We start from the raw sequence: 22619 nt of genomic DNA, 5'->3' as shown, positions 1-22619 counted from the left end.
CATTTTACATCTATGAGTGGTTAATTTATCTGTGTATTGCCCTCTTTTATTTCCGCTATTGCCGATCCCATCTTGGGCTGCCCACCGGTAACATAGAACTTCATAGCCCGTCAAGCTCTTCCAGCTTCAATCGAACGTCTGTGTCTATTTGTCTTGCAAATCAAGTTATATCATGATTCGTCGACTGTTATATAAACAATTAAATAAAGTTTTGTCTAAATGATCAAATCCATCCGTTTGGACCCCGTGGGTTATTGTTCAGTGTTTGTGGATAATAGTGTTGTATATATTCGGTCTTGAAAAATAATAAAAATAATAAAAATGAAATGAAAAAAAGTGTAATTATCCGAAATAATGAAAAATTTAAGGTAATTATGCAAATTATGGATTTATGTTAATTAGGAAGGTGCAATTGTATTAGGTTATGGAAGTGTAATGTAATTATGCTAATTAGGCTCGGCTTCGTTGTCTGGGGTTGTATTATCAATCGGGATAATACAGTGATTCTCACTTTAACTTTTACTGATTATGTCTTAGTGTGTTTATGTCAGGTCTCCAAATTCAGATCTCACCGCAGGAAACAGTTCTTATAAAGAAAATTATTATTCATGAACTTAGAAAGGCACCACTCAGACACTTCTGTGTTAAGCAATGTTAATATTAAAAAAAACATAACATTCGAATATGCGAACTCTTATGCCAGGAATGTCAACAAAGTACTCCTGGAGATGTCCTCCTCATTGATCCGTACATTTAACCCTCAATGATTTCGTTTGTTAAACTGGGTAACAGAACAATTGGCTCATTCCCCAGAGTAAGGTGAGCATATTAGGCGATAGGAAAAAGTCCTTAAAAATTAATGAGACAATATTCATCCGAACAGTAATAAAGAAACAAGTCCCGAAAGCAAAGTAGACCTCAATGAATGCATTGGTAAGATTATGCAATTAACGAAATGGTTTGGAACAATGGTGTGCGGCAGTTTGCCTGCTTCAGCAAATGCTCATCAATTGGCTAAGGCTTCAATAAATTTGCAGGAAAGGTTATGTGATCAAAAGAAAGATTTTAACACAATAGTCTCCCTTGAGTGTGTAGATTCGCAATATAGATGTTTATAAATGTTTAGTTCCATCAATGAATTCATTGGTACAGTTAGGCTATTAACAAAATGAATGACTAAAATACTTATAAACGACCGTATCCATATATAAGGTGAAAAAGAGTAATATAAGTAATAATACAAGCCACTTATGTAGACTGCAGTCTGGTTCTTAATCTGAGAGTGTACTGGCAGTCTATAATGTCGATTTAATCTTGTCGCTAAGTTTAGAACGTTTACCATTGTAAAAAAAAATAAACGCCAGTTGTAATATCCGATTGCCCCTGCTCTGCGTCCATGGAGATCTGAATGGGGTGGTGCAACGACCGTTTCAGAAAGTTTCGATTTGAAACCAGGCAGTTCCTCCCGGGCCAGCGAGTCTGGAGATTTATATGTGAAACTGTCCAAAACGTCCGTGGAGGTCTGTCTCATCGTCCCCCTCACCGTTGATATTTCCCAAATTGCCATTAACCTCCCTTTGCCCCGGGGCTTTATTATGTAATGGCCTCCAGCTGCTTGGTGTGGCTTGTGGGAGGTAGTGGGGTGAGGGTGTGCCTCACCCTTGTCGTGCCCCATGCTACACCCCGATTGATTATTATAAAAAAAAATTGGCAGAATTATTCTTAATAACATTTTTTTGTAAAAAGGCCTATATACAACAAAAGTAAAGTCATTCATGTTACAGTTTAGGTAATTATTGTGAGAATAAAAAACTGACGAAAATATCATGCCCAGAATGCCTTCAGCGAAGGCCGCATATCCACTTATGATTATTGTTATTATTTTACCTCGCGCTCATGTGATTTAATTTCAAAACCAGTTTCAGACCCGCATTCAAATATTTCTAAATGGGCGCTGACATTTTAATGCAAATGACGAAAATATTTGCGTACAGAACGTACCTTGTGAAAGAGCCCACTTCTTTTTATCTAAAATCAAAACAAATTATTAATTAACAAACATAAAAGTCTTAGTTCTGCTGAGTCCAAATCGCAGGTACAAAATACAGGGTAATTTAAGATAGTTTGCAGAGCCAAGCAGGATTGAATTTTTTATTCAGGTTGAGGGGTCCATGGTAACATAACCAGGCAGAGTGAGGGGCCCAGCTTATTGATGAGGAAGTCGGCACGTTTTTAAGCTCTGAACTTAAGTATTGATCCAGTCAAGTTGTAGCCCTGGAGACACAATAGTTGTGAGTAAATACTATTGCTGATGTAAATGACATGAGTGTATTTGTAAATTCCATGCAATGACCAGCTAATTTAAAGTTGAAGACTGATTGCAAACGTGCGTGAAATCGTTCGCTTGCATCAAATTTGAGGATAAGTCCAGGGCTCTCTGGAGCGAGGATTACGAAGTTTGCCTTTCTCATAAGCCCTCGGTTCTAACGCATGGGCAGTGATATTTCAGCTCAGTCTGTACTGTACATTAGCTAGAGTGATGAAGCATGGCTAGAGCGTGCTTAAGATAAGTGTAACTGCTGAGAAAAAAGTTGTTTGTTACGTGTCAAGTCAGCTAATGACTGTGTATTTTGTTAGTATGATACATTTTACCCTGTAATGGTTCCTTCACAACTCCACTGTGGTGAAGATCGCGCGCAAATAATGCGGAGTATTCCAGATGATGGCCCAAGGTTTCGACTGGATTCATGAATGGATGCGCTCATATTATGTAAACTGTAGTCATAACAGTACTTGTAAGCAATATTCTTGTTTTTCAAATACAAGTTTTAGAGGGATTTAATTGTTTTAAAGGTAGATTAAAGCAACATGTTTCCACCTCTGATAGGACCACTTTTTATAGTTGTTTCAGTATCCTACATCTCTTCTTGTGCAATTTAGAAGCTGAGGTTATAAATCACCAGCAGACATGATCAATCCTATTGATCAATCATTTTGATCATGTGGAGGGAGAAATTGGAGGACCCGGAGAAAAACTCTACCCGATCACGGGGAGAACATGTAAACTCCAAATATATAGGCGTCAGGGTCGGGATCAAACCCACAGGCAAGTCCTCCTGCATCCACTGCCATCTCTCTCGTGTCCTGCGCACATGCTGGTTTTACCACTCCTTCACAAGGGAGGTCGTCCTCTTCGGTTCGTTCTCTCCTCTGGCTGCCGTTACATCAAATTTCTGATAATTGGTCATCTCTTCTCGTGACGAGTCTTGCCTGACGTCACTTACCTGTTTTAGTCAGAGAGACGGCTTTCATCGGCGTATGTTCTCTAATCTACACGTTTCTATGTCTTTCACTGTAACTCCAAGGACGAACATAGCAATGATTCTTTATCAACGTTCTAGTTTTTGCTCCAAATTCTTTGATATCGTGCACATTTCTGATCTAAGCCGTAGCCAATTACACACATTCAATTGGGAAAAATACTTCTGATGACAGATCCGTGTTACAAATTGTTATGGAATTCATGCGCATGCGCGATCTTTCTTCCATTTTTGTCGCACAATTGACTACAAATCCATCAGAACCGAGCACAATAGCCAGGATATGTGACTGAATGAGGACCTTCATCTTTCATTGTGTACTGTAACAATATAACACAAATCGATGCGTGGCTTCTTTATTCAAAACAGGCAATTACTACTGTTTAAACTACAATAAAAAACGTATCAATATAAAAATAGGATAACATTGAGCGTTTTAAATTATTAACAGAGAGTAGATTGATTTCAGTGTTGATAAAATGTGTAGTTGAAATGTAATGATAAATTGACCATATCAAGTTACCATGCAACTACTGCAAACATATTAGTTATATTGTTTCAATATTTTAAAATAGAAATTTCGTATTTCAAAGTTAAAGCACTGTCCATGTAAAACAAGCATTGCTAATTGTTCCTCGGATTGAGTCACGAAAAAAGTTTCACCCTCACAGTTCCATGTTTTCTAAATGGGCGATGACATTTTAATGCAAATGAAGAAAATAGTTCCGTACAAAACGTACCTTGAGAAAGATCCCTCATTTCTGGATCAAAAGCAAAAAAATATGTGTAAATTAACAACATAAAATTCAGAGTTCTGCTGATTCCAAATCACAGGTATTACAGACAAGGTCATTAACAATAGTTTGCGGTCAAGCAGGTTTGAATTTTCTTTTCAGGTTGAGGGGTCCCTGGTAACATAACGAGGCATAGTGAGGGGCCAAGCTTTTAAATGAAGGAGTCGGCACGTTTTTTAGTTCTGACCTTAAGTATTGATCCAGTCAAGTTGTAGTCCTGGAGACGCAATAGTTGTGAGTAATTACTATTACTAGTGTAGATGAAATGATTGTATTTGTTAAGTCCAAGTAATGACCAGCTAATTTAAAGATGAAGACTGATGGCATACGTGCGTGAAATGGTTCCCTTGCATCATATTTGAGGATGAGTTTCGGGCTCTCTGGAGCGAGGACGATGAAGTCTGCCTCTCTGATAAGCCCTCGGTGAGAACGCTTATTCAGTGATATTTCAGCTCAGTCTGTACTGTACACTAGCTACAGTGGTGAAGTATGGCTTGTGCGTGCTTAAGATACGTGTAACTGCTTATTATAGCAGTTGATTGTTACATGTCCAGTCAGCTAATGACTGTTGTATTTTGTTAGTATGATACATTTTACCCTGTAATGGTTCCTTCACAACTCCACTGTGGTGAAGATCGTGCCCAATAAATGTGTAGTATTCCAGATGATGGCCCTAGGTTTCGACTGGATTCATGAGCCAAGGCTCACAGTCTGAATGGATGCGCTCAGATCATTTACATCGTAATCAGAACATAATTTATACTCTTTGGTTCTTTCGGTAAAGTCACGTAGGTATAAAATACAAATAAATCACGACGTCTCGATTGCAACACAAGCAATCATCATCAGGTGGGAAAACCACAGCAAGACAATTTTTGCTGAAGTGGGAGAGAGAGTTGCCGTGGTAAGAGGTTATATAGGTAAGACAGGGGGAGGAGCAAGGGGGGACACGGAGGGGTGGGGGTGTGGGGTAGGGGGAGGGGGAGCGCTGCGTGGACGCCAGGAGATGGACGTGAGGCTGGGGGGAAGACGTGGGCAGGGCTGGGAGTGGGAGGCCGAGAGAGCTGGGGATGCGGGGGGGAAGTTAACTCGGAAAAATAGAGTAATAGTACCCGGCAGATATGATAGACGATAACCACTACAAAGCATCTTCTTGGTTCTTTCGGTAAAGTAACGTAAAAGGAAAATAATAAAATAATAAAAATAAAACATAATAAAATAATTCTCACGTCGTTTCGGACACAACGCAAGCAGCCGTCTTCAGGTGGAGAACAGGTCTGTCGAGAAGGCAGAGTCTGCCTTCTCGTGAGAATCATTTTATTATGTTAAATTTTTATTATGTTATTATTTTCCTTCTACGTGACTTTACCGAAAGAACCAAGATGAATCCCTGCAGTCACGAAAGCTTTAAATCGAAACACTACAAAGCAGTTAGGGTTTTACCTAGTTAATAACATCCTTCCAATGATGGCTTAATTTGTATCCATTTTCTCGGTTGAAGTTATGTCTATGTTTATATATCTGGATGGCATCATGAACAAACCGATACAAATTGAGCAATCCTCTAAAAATGAACAATAAACTATTTTTTATTCTACCCGGTAAAGTCTAGAGAGCTATCAAGCTCTTTTTGCATTGCAAAAAGAGTCTGTGATTGAATTTCAAAAACTGTTTCAGCTCCGCATTCAAAGAACTCTAAAAAGACGATGCCATTTTAATGCAAATGAATAATCGTTAAGTACAGAACATACCTTGCGAAAGATCCAAGTTTGCTTGATCCAAAAACAAAACAAAATATTAGTAAATTAACAAACATAAAAGTCAAGAGTTCTGCTGATTCCAAATCACAGGTATTACAGACACGGTCATTAACAATAGTTTGCACAGGCAAGCAGGTTTGAATTTTATTTTCAGGTTGAGGGGTCCCTGGTAACATAACAATGCAGAGTGAGGGGCCCAGCTTTTCGATAAGGTAGTCGGCACGTTTTTTAGTTCTGAACTTAAGCATTGATCCAGTCAACTTGTAGCCCTGGAGACACAATAGTTGTGAGTAATTACTATTACAGGTGTAGGTGACATGAGTGTATTTGTTAAGTCCATGTAATGAACAGCTAATTTAAAGTTGAAGACTGATGGCAAACGTGCGTGAAATGGTTCCCTTGCATCATCTTTGACGATGAGTCCAGGGCTCTCTGGAGCGAGGACAATGAAGTCTGCCTCTCTCATAAGCCCTTTGATATAACGCATGGGCTGTGTTATTTCAGGTCAGTGTGTACTGCACACTAGCTACAGTGGTGAAGTATGGCTTGTCCGTGCTTAAGATAAGTGTAACTGCTTATTATAGCAGTTGATTGTTATATGTCCAGACAGCTAATGACTTGTATTTTGTTAGTATGATACATTTTACCCTGTAATGGGTCCTTCACAACTCTACTGTGGTGAAGATCGCACCAAATAAATGCGGAGTATTCCAGATGATGGCCCTTGGTGTCGATTGGATTCGTGAGCAAAGGTTCACAGTCTGAATGGATGCGCTCAGATCATGTAAATTGTAGTCAGAACAGTACTTGTAAGCAATATTCTTGCAAGTTTTGGAGGGCTTTCATTGTTTTAATGGTGAATTAAAGTAACATGTTTCCACCTCTGATAGGACCACTTCTTATAGTTGTTTCATTATCCTACATCTACATCTCTTGTTGTGCAATTTAAAAGCTGATTTTATTATCACCACCAGACATGATCAATGTTATATATATATATATATAAATGTAGAAACTATTTTTATTTTACCAGGAAATGCATATTGAACTATCAAACGCTTTTTCAGAAGTCACCTGGCCGCATGATAACTCAACGAAATATATTATCACGTGGACATTTATAGCAGCTAATTACAATAAACGAATGTTTATTCTAAATGTGGAGGGAGAAATTGGACCCAGAGAAAAATCCACGCGACCACAAGGAGAACATGTAAACTTCAAATATACAGGCGTCAGGATCGGGATCAAACCCACGGGTTTCTGTTTAGGGGCAAGCCCTCCTGCAACCACTGCCATCTCTCTCGTGTCCCGTACACATTCTGTATTTACCGCTCCTTCCCAAAGGCATTTCGAAGTTAAGGCACTGTCCATGCACAACAAGCATTGCTAAATGATCCTATGAGTCACAAAAAAAGTTTCACCCTCAAAGTTCCAAGATTTCTAAATGGGCAATGACATTTTAATGCAAATGAAGAAAATAGTTTTGTATAAAACGTACCTTCATGAAGATCCCTCATTTCTGGATCGAAAAACAAAATCAATTAAATATTTGTAAATTAACGAACATGAAAGTCAGAGTTCTGTTGATTCCAAATCACAGGTATTACAGACACGGTCATTAACAATAGTTTGCAGTCAAGCAGGTTTGAATTTTCCTTTCAGGTTGAGGGGTCCCTGGTAACATAACGAGGCAGAGTGATGGGCCCAGATTTGTCTGCCTCTCTCATAAGCCCTTCGTTATAACGCATGGGCAGTGATGTTTCAGCTTCGTCTGTACTGTACACTAGCTACAGTGGTGAAGTATGGCTAGTGCGTGCTTAAGATAAGTGTAACCACTTAGTTTAGCAGTTGATTGTTACATGTCCAGTCAGCTAATGACCGTTGTATTGTGTTAGTATCATACATTTTACTCTGTAATGGATCCTTCACAACTCCACTGTGGTGAAGATCGCGTCCAATAAATGCGGAGAATTTCAGATGATGGCCCTAGGTTTCGACTGGATTTTTGAGCAAAGATTCACAGTCTGAACGGATACACTCAGATCATGTACATCGTAATCAGAACAGTATTTGTAAACAATATTCGTCTTTTTCAGATAAAAGTTTTTGATTGTTTTAATTGTTTTGAAGGTAAATAAATTAAAGCAACATGTTTCCACCTCTGATAGAACCACTTCTTATGATATTCTTTTCAGTATCCTACATCTACATATCTTGTTGCGCAATTTAGAAGCTGAGGTTATTAATCACCACCAGCCATGATGAATCCTATAAAAAAAAACTACTTTTTATTTTACCCAGTAAAGTCTACAGAGCTATCAAGCTCTTTTTCAGAAGTGACCTGGCCATATGATAGCTCAACGAAGTATATTATCATGTAGACGTTTATAGCAGCCAAATACTGTAAACGAATGTTGATTCTAAATGTGAAGGGAGAAATTGGAGGACCCGGAGGAAATACACGCGACCACGGGTAGAACATGTAAACTGCCAATATACAGGCATCAGGGTTGGGATCGAACACACGCACTCCTGTTTACGGGTAAGTCCTCCTGCAGCCACTGTCATCTCTCTCGTGTCCTGCACACAGGCTGATTTTACCACTCCTTCCCAATGAAGGTCGTCCTCTTGGATCCGTTCTCTCCTCTGGCTGCCATGACATCAAACGTTTGATAATAAATAATTGGTCATCATTCTTGTTGTGACGAGCCCTGCCTGACTTAACTTACTTGTTTTGGTCAGGGAGACGTCTTTCACCTGCGTATGCTCTCTAATCTACACGTTTCTATGTCTTGAAACGTAACTCCGAGGACGCACGTAGCAATGATTATTTTTCAACGTTCTAGTTTTTACTCCAATTTCTTTGATATCGCATACATTTCTGATCTAAGCCGTAACCAGTTAGACACATTCATTTAGGAACAAAAACAAATTGGAGGACAGATACCTTTATCAAATTGTTATGGAATTCATGCGCACACACGTTTCTTGCTTTTTTATCGCAAAATTAACCGCAACTCTATCACAACGGAGCACAATAGCCAGCAGACGTGACCAAATAAGGACCCTAATCTTTCATCGGTTACTCTAACAATGTAACAGAGATCGATGCGTGGCTTCTTTAATAAAAACAAGCCACTCCTGCTGTTTAAACTACAATTCAAAAACCTATCAGAACAAAATATAGGAACACATTGAGCGTTGTTAATTGTTAGCAGAGTAGTTTGATTTCAGTGTTGATTTAATTTGTCATTGAATGTAATAATACATAGAAATATCAGGTTACCACACAACTACCTAATACATATTGAAATTGTTAAAATATTTTAAAATATAAATTTCGCATTTCAAAGTTAAGGCACTGTCCATGCACAACAAGCATTACTAAATGGTCCTATGAGTCACAAAAACAGTTTCACCCTCAGAGTTCCAAGATTTCTAAATGGGCGATGACATTTTAATGCAAATGAAAAAAATAGTTGTGTACAAAACGTACCTTTACGAATATCCCTCTTTTCTGGATCGAAAAACAAAATAAATAAAATATTTGTAAATTAACGAACATAAAAGTTAGAGTTGTGCTGATTCTAAATCACAGGTATTACAGACACGGTCATTAACAATAGTTTGCAGTCTAGTAGGTTTGAATTTTTTTTTCAGGTTGAGGGGTCCCTGATAACGTAACGAGGCAGAGTGATGGGCCCAGATTTTAATGAGGGAGTCGACACGTTTTTAAGCTCTGAATTTAAGTATTGATCCAGTCCAGTTGTAGCCCTAGAGACGCAATATTTGTGAGTAATTACTATTACTGGTGACATGAGTGTATTTGTTAATTCCATGTAATGACCAGCTAATTTACAAATGAAGACTGATTGCTAACGTGCGTGAGATGGTTCCCTTGCATCATCTTTGACGATGAGTCCTGGGCTCTCTGGAGCGAGGACGATGAAGTCTGCCTCTCTCATAAGCCCTTCGTTATAACGCATGGGCAGTAATATTTCAGCTTAGTCTGTACTGTACACTAGCTACAGTGGTGAAGTATGGCTCGTGCGTGTTTAAGATAAGTGTAACCGCTTAGTTTAGCAGTTTTTTGTTATATGTCCAGTCAGATAATTACAGTTGTATTTTGTTAGTATGATACATTTTACTCTGTAATGGATCCTTCACATCTCCACTGTGGGGAAGATCGCGTCCAAAAAATGCGGAGAATTCCAGATGATGGCCCTAAGTTTTGACTGGATTTTTGAGCCAGGATTCATGTACATCGTAATCAGAACAGTATTTTTAAACAATATTCGTCTTTTTCAGATAAAAGTTTTTTACTGTTTTAATAGTTTTGAAGGTAAATAAATTAAAGCAACATGTTTCCACCTCTGATAAAACCACTTCTTATGATATTATTTTCAGTATCCTACATCTACATATCTTGTTGCGCAATTTAGAAGCTGAGGTTATTAATCACCACCAGCCATGATAAATCCTATAAAAAAATATATTTTTATTTTACCCAGTAAAGTCTACAGAGCTATCAAGCTCTTTTTCAGAAGTGACCTGGCCATATGATAGCTCAACGAAGTATCTTATCATGTAGACATTTATAGCAGCCAAATACCGTAAACGAATGTTGATTCTAAATGTGGAGGGAGAAATTGGAGGACCCGGAGGAAATCCACGCGACCACGGGTAGAACATGTAAACTGCCAATATACAGGCATCAGGGTTGGGATCGAACACACGCACTCCTGTTTACGGGTAAGTCCTCCTGCAGCCACTGTCATCTCTCTCGTGTCCTGCACACAGGCTGATTTTACCACTCCTTCCCAATGGAGGTCGTCCTCTTGGATCCGTTCTCTCCTCTGGCTGCCATTACATCAAACGTCAAATAATATAATTGATCATCATCTCTTCTCATGACGAGTCCTGCCTGACGTCAATGACCTGTTTTAATCAGGGAGGCGTCTTTCACCTGCGTATGTTCTCTAATCTACACGTTAATATGTCTTTCAATGTAACTCTAAGGACGCACATTGCAATGATTATTTATCAACGTTCTAGTACGTTGCAACAATTTATTTGATATCGTCCGCAATTCTGATCTAAGCTGTAGCCAGTTACACACATTCATTGGGGGGAAAAATACTTCCGAGGACAGAAACGTGTTACAAATTGTTATGGAATTCATGGGCATGGACGATGTTTCTTTCTTTTTTTCGCAAAATTTACCGCAAATCCATCACAACGGAGCACAATAGCAAGCAAATGTGACTGAATAAGGACCCTAATCTTTCATCGGTTACTCTAACAATGTAACAAAGTTCGATACGTGGCTTATTTAATCAAAACAGGGAACTACTAGTGTTTAAACTACGATTCACAAACCTATCAGTAAAATAACAGTAAAACATTGAGCATTTTTAATTGTTAGCAGTGAGCAGTTTGATTTCAGTATTGATTTAATTTGTCATTGAAATGTAATCATACATTCAAAAGATCATGTTACCCCACAGGTTCTGTATGCATTTATTATTTATATTGTTAAAATATTTTAAAATGGAAGTGTCGCATTTCAAAGTTAAGGTACTGTCCGTGCACAACAAGCATTGCTAAAGGAGCCTCTGGTTGAATTTCAAAACAGTTTCACCCCCGCATTTAAAGATTTCGAAATGGACGATGCCATTTTAATGCAAATATTTGTTGAGAGAACATACCTCGTTGAAGATTTTTGAGTGCTCGAGCTGACAAAAAAATCCACCGAAACAATCAACACCATCACAGTTGTACAATATTTTTCAAAATACATTTAAACATAAACACATAAAAGTGCTTTGAGGATAAAACAACATGCACGCAATGGAAACATATGATCCTCATGTAGCCACTCCACCCCGATCTCTTCCTCTCCCCACCCATCGCTCGCTATTGCGTGCACGCACAATCACCCCACCCATCCACAACCCCCACCACTACCCCATCAATGTCGTTGAAACACATGGTTTTCACAATGTTGAGTGTCTCACAACCATGCAATGGATTCAAGTTTTTATTGCTTTTCTGAAAAAAAATTTAGCCTTATGTATTGCAGTGCACCAGCAGTTTGTAAGGATAAGCTCCAACAGTGTTGTCTTTGCTTGAAGATAGATTAATAGATGTTGTGTTTTTGAGGTCTTTGGCTCTATTTCACGGGCGTCTTGCAACAGTACAGATGCTATACGATACAGACCTTAGTTACAATCAAGGTTACATATCTTGCGATACAAATGTAATACGATACAATAATAAGGGATCGATAGAAAAAGGAAATCAAAATACATTCTTACATGAGCAAAAAAAAGTCAGGAAAAATGTAACTTTACAAAGCAAATACAATCAGTAAGTGAAAATTTTAAGTGTGATCCACAAAGACTAGGGTTCATGCTTCGCTGCTGATTATGTATGACCACCACATATATGAAGGACCTTGAGTTTCCGGAGTGAACTGAGGTATCTCATTGTAAAATTTTGAGCTACCAAATCTAATGTGATAGCGATTCCACAATGACGGAGTAGCCACTCAGAAGGCCATTTTTACGCAGACCGAATCTGGCTTTTTTGAGAGGTAAAGCGTTTCTAAGGATTTTTTTTGTTATTTTGTAGTCAACAGATCCATCAAGTATTTTGCGGATTTATCCAATAAAACCTAAAAACAAAGATAGGCAATCGGATGTTTCTAAGAGCAGAAAGGAAGTTTAAGTTTGAACCGATATAGACGTCACAATTGTGGGTATTGTATGGAACATCCACTGTAAAACGAAGAGTCGAATGGAAGAGTGAATTTAGTTTATTTAATGCAACCTTTAGAAATCACACTGATGATGTTGATGTCAGAGTGTGTAAGTTGTTTTCCTAGATTATTTACGTTGATAATAAGATTTGTCCAAGTGTTGTAGTGCAATTCACGACTCCGAGGCAGGTTGTTGTTAGGGGCTCACGCCACGTTTATTAAGGGCTTACGCCAGGTTTGTTAAGGGCTTACGCCGAACCAAAACCCCCCTAGCCGATAACGCCCCAGGGGACATTGTACTGGGATCCCTACACTCTGGCTACCTCGGCTCTCCTCCCTGCCCCGGGCCGAGAATATCCCCAACCTCGGCCGGTCGGGCGGAGTAGCCTCCCCTAGCCTCGTGTGAGGATCAACTACCCGAGTCCCCACTCCTAACCCCGACGAACCCCGGTTACATCCCGGGTCCCCCTTTAAATACCCCCCTGGGGGCATGACGTCACCGTCCCCCACGGCCCGCCTGACGTCACGTTCCGCGACGCCACTCTCTCAGAAGGCGAGAGTGACGTGATGTCACCAACTACACCTCTACACAAGTATGAAGCCTTGTGGGACTATTTGTAAATAGAAATTTCCGAATACCAAGTTTTCGTCTGAAATAACCTAATTTCACTCCCTGCAGCAATGAAGGATTTAGAGTTTATTTTGTAAAGTGACATAGTCCACCGGATTAAAGGCTTTGGTCAAATTAAGAAATAGTACGGCACAGTATTGCTTTTCCAGTTTAATAAATAGGACATTAAGGGACTTGAGTACCGCAGAAGTTGTGAATGGATGTTTACAGAAGCCTGGTTGTTTAGGGTGAAGCAGCCCATATGTAGAGGTGTAATTGTTGCTTTTTGCCTGGATAATTTATCAACGGCTTTGGTTAGTGGTGATAGTTTTGAAATTTGAATTTTAAAAATATTTTTATTGAACCCGCAACCACAAACAGAACAGAGGGTGAACAAACTCGAGCACGGGTAACAGGTGAACGGGAGCCGCACTCTCTGGGTAATTATTCTCCCTCTAGGGGACAACTGTCGCTTAGAATGTAATAGAGTGGTGTGATTTCTATGACCAACTCCTCCTGCCCAGTCCCCGCTCACTTGTGTCTTTCCTCATTACGTCCAGGTGTTTTGTGTTATCCTGGATTCTCAAGGAAAGGGGTCCATATCGCCTCATATTCTCGTGCTTTTCCCTTCAGCTTGTAAGTGAGGTGCTCCATCGCGGCGATCTATATCAACTTCCCGAGGCCAGGGGTTCATGGTATTTCCAATTTCCCAGGATTGTTTTCCTTGCCATGGTGTAAAAGACTTGGAGTAACGTGTGTTGGTACTTAGATACCCCCCCCCCCCATTGGTTTAAAACCCCACAATGACGAATCCACTGAAGGGCTGACTTCTGTGCCACAGATTGAGTTGAAGTAGTTGGCAATATCTTGGTAGAAATCGATGATGTCTGGGCATCGCCAAAAAGCGTGCAGGTATGTCTGTACAGTGCCCCGTGGACATCTTAGAATCAGAATATTTCTTTATACTCAAATAATCCGATGAGTTACAATTGTCTTTTTCACAGATGTCCAGCAGGGGCAGATCAGAATGTTACAACAACAAAAAACTATACAAACATGTAAACAAGTCACTTAAAAATATACAGATAAAAACGAGGTAAAGCTCACTGCGGTATTAACTTATTTTTCAGAAGCGACCTGACCACAAATGGTAGCTCCATAAACTGGCTTATGTGGAAATTTACATCAGAAATTTTTTCCTAATAATCTCAATGCATGTTTCTAAATGTGGACTGGACAACTGGAGGACCCGGAGAAAAAAATCCACATGGAGAATGTCAACTCCAACTATGCAGGGGTGAGTGTTGCGATCAAACCCGGACCTCCTGCATACCAGGCAAGGAACATAACATCACACCACCGTAGCACCCCTTAAATAGATACAGTTTTAAATAAAAAATTACATAATCAATTCCCAAGCTTGGGAAAGGTAGTTAAACAACAGCAAAAATAGTCCCAGACCACATCAAGACAACGCACATCCCATCAATAAAATGTCATGTTAAACTTTAACTATGGATACGTTAAATTTCGATTTAATGCTTTCGTGACTGCAGGGATTCATCTTCTTAGTTCTTTCGGTAAAGTCACGTAGAAGGGAAATAATAAAATAATAAAAATAAAACATAATAAAATAATTCTCACGACGTTTCGGCCACAACGCAAGCAGACGGCTGCTTGCGTTGTGGCCGAAACGTAAGCAGACGACTGCTTGCGTTGTGGCCGAAACGTCGTGATAATTATTTTATTATGTTTTATTTTTATTATTTTATTATTTCCCTTTTACGTGAATTTATGGATACGTTGTTAAGAATCAAATGTACAAATTACTTTGGCAAATGTGTCTGTATACATCACTAATCTATTTCTCCTGAATATATTTTGAAGGCAAATTTATGATGTTAAAGGCAGATGCTTTGTCAACTCTTCCAATTCTTGTTACTGGAAAAAACCCCACTTTCCTTTCCTTTGTCAGCAAAACAAGCTGCTTTCCATGCAGCCAATTTAATTAATTTGCCCTCTATTATAAGGAATGGGTTGCCCCAAAGAGGGGATTGTCGATGCAGAGAAGGGGAGAATGGAATCTGTCTATCTCTGTCGACTCTTAGGATGGTGGTAATGGTCCGGAACGGCTTGAGGTCAGTGGTCTATCTTTGGTGTAGGTGAACGCAATCCCAGAAAGTGACCAGGGACTGACAGAACCATCCTTCTACTTTTTTTTAATCCCCCCTTTTTATGGATTTATCCAGTGTTTAATGTTTTAGAGCATGATTGATCTGTGATATTTAAGAAAGTCAGGGAGGGCCAATTTATCCGATTTTTTGGCGAATGTAAGAGAGTGATAGTCTATTCTTGATATTCTGTAGTTCCTCTGAACGATATGATGCGTGAGTGGAGTGTTTTAAAACATACTTTTGGTAATCAGGTGGGTGTATTCCTAGGTGGTATAATAGCTTCAGAAGGATCATCATTTTCTGTAGGTGGGCTCTGTTAGAAAGGGATAGAGGAATGACCTTCCAGGCCTGCAGCGATGTAGTGGTGTCCTGGAACAGAGTGTGGATAGTATTATTACCCCAAGGTACTTTATTTGGATAGGGAACTACCTAATTGGTGAAAGCCCTCCGGGGATTTAGGGGAAAGGGGAATCAGTTCTGATTTTGTCGAATGTAGCTTGTATCCTGATGCTTCTCTGTACTCCGTGATCAAAGAGAGTAGGGTATGGATAGAGGTCAATAGTTTAGTAAGGGTTATTAGGAAATCGTCAGCATGAAGGTTAATTTTGTTTTCTACTCCCCCCTTGCATATTCTGGTCACCTGTCGGTTACTTATAGTGCTTTCTGAGAGGGGTTCTATTGCTATTATGAGCAGAAGAGGTGAAAGGGTGGTATCCCTGCCCAGTGCCTCTTCCAAAGGGGAAACTAGGAGAGATTCGTTCATTTGTTATTACTGTGGCAGAAGGATTGGCGCTCGACACTGTTAAATGTCCATTCGACCCTGTCAAATGCTTTTTATCCATCGAGTTTCAGAGAATATGCCACGAGTTTGTCCCTGGTCACAATATCAATTGTATTTACTAGATTTCTTATATTTTCAGCTGATTCCTTATTTTTTACAAAGTCCATCTGTGCTTCTCCGATTGTTGATGGGAGGACTCTTTCCAGTTTACTCATCAGAATTCTAGCAAATAACTTGTAGTCCGAGTTCAGTAAGGAGATCGTCTGTAGTTACCCATTGCCTCTAGACAAGTACCAGGTTAAGGAGTACTGAGATCCTGGCGTTCATAGAGCCTGGGAAGCCACCCAGGATGAAAGTGGCGTTCATAGTTGCTAGTAATTTGGAGGTGATGGGGGCCTCAATCGCCGTATATATTTTAACAGGTGTAATAAAGGACTCTCTCTCAGATGTCGATCTCCGTTGTCCTTTATTGGGTTCGTAGAATCTCGTTACCACGGCGTCCTCGCTCAGGCCCGCGTCCCTCCCGACGATCTCTCCAAAGCCACTCGGCTGCTCCGATATGCAGTCTCCCTGCTGCTCCGTTAGGCAGTCTCCCTGCTGCTCCACCTTGCAGCCACACCGCTGCTCCGCACTCTAGCTTCACTACTGCCCCGTATACAGCTAGCCTCCCACAGCCGCTAGCTCTCTGCGTCTGACACCGATGGCTGACGGTGTCGACGTCTCCCACCGCGTGGCGACCGCGCCACTCTCTCCGTCCTGCCCAGCGTGGCCTCCTCCTGTTTCACTCCGTCTCCACCCCCTTGTCCCTTCCGGTTCTTCCCCTAAATCCTCTCTCCCACGTGACCCTAACTCCACCCACTCCCCACGTGACCCAGACTCCGCCCCCCCTCAATCCTTGCTCGCATTACACAGGGAATCTTTCCGAGTCGTGTAAGGGAAGTGTAGTGTTCATGTATAGCAGGATAGTTTGGTGGTTATGGGTATTTTCCAGCACTAGTTTTGTACGTTAATTTCCCTCATTATAGTTTGGGTTTGTATGATCTTATAGTCATCGTGCAGGGAGTTTTTTTTCCCAGCGTAAGCTGTTTGGTAAGATGGCGATAGCGCCGCAGCAGATAGCTGCAGTCCATTGTCGCTCCCACTGTTTAGCTACTGTTACCTTACCTCGTACCTTACCGACGTCCTTCTTCACTATCTCCTGCTCTTCTTAATTTCATCTTTCACTCCATCTTTCGTATTATTTATTTTGTTTCATTATTTTCGTCCGAGCTTTGGGCGTTGGCAGATCCCTGCCTCCAACCCCGCCTGCTGCTCCCATGCACGAGGCTGGAGGACGCTGGCTGCACTGTTCATGCAGTGCGGCTTAACAGCCGCCCGGGTCCATTTCCTGCCAGCGACGTCCTCACAAGACACCTCTTCCGCCACTATCAGTGAGTGGGAGCTTGGCATGCCTCAGCATCGCCAGCAAGTGGGAACTCGACGTGTTCCATTCACTGTTCAACACCATCAGCGAGTGGGAAAGTGACGCAGACTGTCCACTGCTCAACACGAGAGAGTGGATTTGCCCGCTGCCCAGCACCACCAGTGAATGGGAGTTCGTCCACCCTGCTGCATTACCTGCGAGCTGGAGCACAGAGCGTGGTCAGCTACTCCATTGGACCTCATGTTCTTCTGGCCGTTTCGTTGTATGCGCCACGTGGGTGGTCGTGTCGGCCCGTGTACATGCTAAACAAGTGGACACGTAGGCGTGTACGCACCCGCCACGTGCGGGGAAGCGCATGCTGACAGCGTGGATCTTGGACACCACTACCTGGACTTGCTGCTCCGGACAGCACAGCCACTGATCGGAGTCGACCCGAATCCTGGCCCCCACCATCACCACCACCGGTACAGCATGGGCTGATATAATAGGGCTTCGACATGCACCATCTCTTCATCACCTGCACATGGAATCCGCACTCCTGAGGATGCTCTCTGGCCTCGGGCTTATTCGCGGTCAACGTCAGAGACTGCATCGGCACCGTGGTTGCAGAGGCGGTAGGGGCAGCTGTTCACAGGTCAAACTTCAACCAGCTATTTCCTCTGATCTCTCGATGCCGCGCCTCTTCGGATCTTCACATCCACCTTTACCCATCCGCCACGTCCATCTTAACTCACACTCCATTAGCAACAAATCAGCCCTAATTCACGATACCATCTCAGACCACCACATCGACCTTTTGTTTATTACCGAGACCTGGGGTAGGCCAGACTCCAACGCCAGCCATCTCTTTGGAAGGCGCACCCCCGGGATACAATGTTGTTCACAATGTTCTTCACAAACCTCGCGCAACTAACCAGCGGGGTGGTGTTTTAGCGGTCGTCTACGATGCACACTTGAAAATTAAAGAGCTCTATCTACCAATGGCTCCCACCACCTTTGAGGTCCAGTCCGTGTCCCTCACTACTAACACCGAGTGCTTTTCCATCATTTCCATCTATCGCCCTCCATATCGCAGCATCATTACCTTCTTAAACGAGCTTTCCGAATTTCTTTACCTCATTCCTAACCCATCTCACAGGCTCGTGCTTACTGAAGACTTTAATTGCACCGGCAATACCCCAGCCTCCATTGATAGCCACCCCGAGTCAACCTTGGCCTGCCATAACCTGATCATCACCAACTCAGGCCCCACCAGAGCGTCCTCAACATGTTAATAGTATGCTCGACCTGGTTATGGAACCTGACCAGGATCGACGCATCACTGCACTGGGAGTTATCCAAACTGGTTACTCTGACCACCACCTCATACTATTTTCCCTTCAAATTCCCAAGCCCATCACCATCAAAATCACCCGCCACTCCCGTAATTTCAAGGGTATCAAGTTTTCCACTCTACAGCACCTCCTTGCAAATTCGCTTTCAATGTTATCCCCATCATCTCCGATCCAACTGTCTACGCTCTTCAAATAGAAGCTGACCTGAGGGCGGCTCTGAACAAGCTGGCTCCAATAAAACCACGAATCACTCGGCAGCCTTCCCACGACACTTGCTGGCTCTCAAGAGACGCCATCCTTGCTAAGCGAATCAGGAGGCGCCTTGAAAGGTTCGCGGCCCGCAGTGGTCTTTCTGTTGATCGAGTTGCCTACAGAGCTGCCTGCAGGAAAACTAACAAACTTATCCTTGCTTCTAGATTTGAAGCTTTCGTGACTGCAAAGATTCATATTCTTAGGTTTTTTCGGTAAAGTCACGTAGGTAAAACATCAAAATTAATAAAAATAAAATAAAATAAAGATCACGACGTTTCGGAGGCAACACAAGTCTCCGTCATCAGGTGGGACCGTCACAGCCAGATTAGCTGCATCAAGTGAGGCAATGATTCAAGATGCAATCCCTTAAAAGCGAGTTGGGGGGGGAGGAGAGGGGGGGGGGAGCTCATCAGAATGTGGTAGCCAATGAATGGAACGTATCGGGAGGGAGGGGGGCGGGGCCAAAAGGGTGGGCGACGGCGTGGAAGCGATTGTGCGCAAGAGACAAACTGCTGCACACGCCAACGCATTGGACAGAGAGGGGGGAGGGGGAGGCCTGATACAATGATACAAAAGAACGGAAATGCCATTGTTTATAACAATGCTGGCTGAAAAATGAAGAGATTACTGTTAAACACTCGGTAAAGTAAAGTAAAATAGTGCCTGTCATATAAGATGGTCCAAAAATGTAATTAAGTCTTTTTTGCGTGGTTAATAACATCTTTCCAATGATTACTAAGTTTGTACCCATCATCACGGTTGAAATTATGTCTGTGTTTGTATATTTGTATGGCTTCGTGTACAAACCTTTGATGGTAGCCAGGAGGTTTGCAGAGAACCTTGGTCTCGGAAAAGACAATTTCATGAGAGCCCACCGAGTTGTAGCAATGATTGGCAACGGCCGAAGAATCAGTTCTGCCGTGTTTCAGATCTGACTTGTGCTCGTGGACACGATCAGCAACATGACGTTTCGTTTCTCCAATGTAGCAATCACCACAAATGCAACTCAATTTGTAGACTCCAGGATACTGTAAGTCAGGAACGACATCCTTCACAGATGGAATCAGATCACGGATTTTATGCACTGTACTGAATCGGACTTGGATCTTATGTTTGTTTAGAATTTTGGAGATCTTTTTGGTCACGACTGCTATGTATGGTAACGTGATAGTTTTGGTCGGAGTTTCATGTGGCTGTTTCTGTGTGGTGGGAGAGACAGCTTGGCGGATAGTACGGTCAGAGTATCCGTTCATCCTGAGGGCCCGATGTACATGTCTTAATTCACCGGTCAGGTGGTGTTGGTCAGAAATGCCATGGGCTCTGTGGTATAGCGTTTTGATGAGAGAATTATTTTGAGATGGGTGGTGGTGGGAATCCGGTTTCAAGTAGGAATCTGTGTGGGTGGCTTTCCTGTAGACAGAATGTCCCAAGGATCCGTCAGGCCTCCTCTCAAACAGAATATCCAAGAATGGTAGTTTACCGTCTTTCTCCACTTCCATGGTGAATCTGATGGATGGGTGTCTAGAATTGATGTGGTCCAAGAAGTGGTTCAGTGCTGGGAGGCCATGTGGCCAGATGACGAAAGTGTCATCCACTTACCTCTTCCAAAAGGAAGGACGCAGGGTGGATGGCGTCTGATTCAAACTTTTCCATGAACATGTTGGCTATAACTGGTGACAAGGGGGAGCCCATAGGGGTACCCTCATTCTGTTTGTAGAAAGTGCCATTCCAGGTAAAATAGGTGTTGGTGAGGCAATGCCTAACCAGCGCAGGTACATCAGAATTCAATCCATGTTGGACTAAGTCCTCAATTATTGTTAGGGTGTCCGGTACTGGGACTTTAGTAAACAAAGATACTACATCAAAGCTGACGAGGATGTCATCAGGAGATAGTACCATGTCCTTAACCATAGAGACTAATTGGGTTGAGTTGAGTACTGCCGAAGAGGTCTTGCCTGTGAAGGGGAGCAGAGTATCTGATAGAAAACGGGCTAGTTTGTACGTAGGAGAGTTTATCGTCGACACGATGGGTCGTAGCGGGGTGCCTTCCTTATGGATTTTGGGAAGACCATAGAGTCTGGGAGGTCTAGCCGCCGATGGTTTTAGAGAGGGACGTTTGCTTGGTTCGATTAGGGAAGTCGAACTCGTGATGATACTGTTGGTTTTCGTTGTTAGGCTTTTAGTAGGATCGTTTTTAATTTTGGAGTAACTCCCATCATTAAGAAGGTCCAGGATTTTGTTGTTGTATGAATCTTTATCCATGATGACCGTGGCATTGCCCTTGTCTGCCGAGAGATGATATAGTCATCCTCTAGCCCGTTTTCTATCAATTCATCAATTCTAGACACCCATCCATCAGATTCACCATGGAAGTGGAGAAAGACGGTAAACTACCATTCTTGGATATTCTGTTTGAGAGGAGGCCTGACGGATCCTTGGGACATTCTGTCTACAGGAAAGCCACCCACACAGATTCCTACTTGAAACCGGATTCCCACCACAACCCATCTCAAAAGAATTCTCTCATCAAAACGCTATACCACAGAGCCCATGGCATTTCTGACCAACACCACCTGACCGGTGAATTAAGACATGTACATCGGGCCCTCAGGATGAACGGATACTCTGACCGTACTATCCGCCAAGCTGTCCCTCCCACCACACAGAAACAGCCACATGAAACTCCGACCAAAACTATAACGTTACCATACATAGCAGGCGTGACCAAAAAGATCTCCAAAATTCTAAACAAACATAAGATCCAAGTCCGATTCAGTACAGTGCATAACATCCGTGATCTGATTCCATCTGTGAAGGATGTCGTTCCTGACTTACAGTATCCTGGAGTCTACAAATTGAGTTGCATTTGTGGTGATTGCTACATTGGAGAAACGAAACGTCATGTTGCTGATCGTGTCCGCGAGCACAAGTCAGATCTGAAACACGGCAGAACTGATTCTTCGGCCGTTGCCGATCATTGCTACAACTCGGTGGGCTCTCATGAAATTGTCTTTTCCGAGACCAAGGTTCTCTGCAAACCTCCTGGCTACCATCAAAGGTTTGTACACGAAGCCATACAAATATACAAACACAGACATAATTTCAACCGTGATGATGGGTACAAACTTAGTAATCATTGGAAAGATGTTATTAACCACGCAAAAAAGACTTAATTACATTTTTTGGACCATCTTATCTGACAGGCACTATTTTACTTTACTTTACCGAGTGTTTAACAGTAATCTCTTCCTTGTTCAGCCAGCATTGTTATAAACAATGGCATTTCCGTTCTTTTGTATCATTGTATCAGGCCTCCCCCTCCCCCCTCTCTGTCCAATGCGTTGGCGTGTGCAGCAGTTTGTCTCTTGCACACAATCGCTTCCACGCCGTCGCCCACCCTTTTGGCCC

General features: G+C 42.0%; 1 protein-coding gene across 3 annotated transcripts in view; it reads right to left on the bottom strand.

Annotated features, from left to right (window-relative positions):
• LOC133359721 (tumor necrosis factor receptor superfamily member 6-like) overlaps positions 1-22619 on the bottom strand; it is an 84971-nt gene that overhangs the window by 5927 nt on the left and 56425 nt on the right. For 2 of the 3 annotated variants that reach the window (XM_061578239.1, XM_061578240.1), the window contains exons 6-11: positions 11586-11612; positions 9374-9394; positions 7376-7396; positions 5866-5886; positions 4061-4081; positions 2002-2028 (exon numbers count right to left, since the gene is read on the bottom strand). In XM_061578239.1, coding sequence (XP_061434223.1) covers positions 2002-2028; positions 4061-4081; positions 5866-5886; positions 7376-7396; positions 9374-9394; positions 11586-11612 — 138 coding nt within the window. Of the gene's footprint in view, positions 1-2001; positions 2029-4060; positions 4082-5865; positions 5887-7375; positions 8528-9373; positions 9395-11585; positions 11613-22619 lie in introns of all 3 variants that reach the window. The other variant, XR_009757185.1, reaches the window with a different exon arrangement.

The sequence above is a fragment of the Lethenteron reissneri genome, chromosome 65 (genome assembly GCF_015708825.2).
Source record: "Lethenteron reissneri isolate LAM-NWPU_2019-01 chromosome 65, ASM1570882v1, whole genome shotgun sequence".
Classification (NCBI taxonomy): domain Eukaryota; kingdom Metazoa; phylum Chordata; class Hyperoartia; order Petromyzontiformes; family Petromyzontidae; genus Lethenteron; species Lethenteron reissneri.
This window is presented reverse-complemented; position numbering and strand designations above follow the sequence as displayed.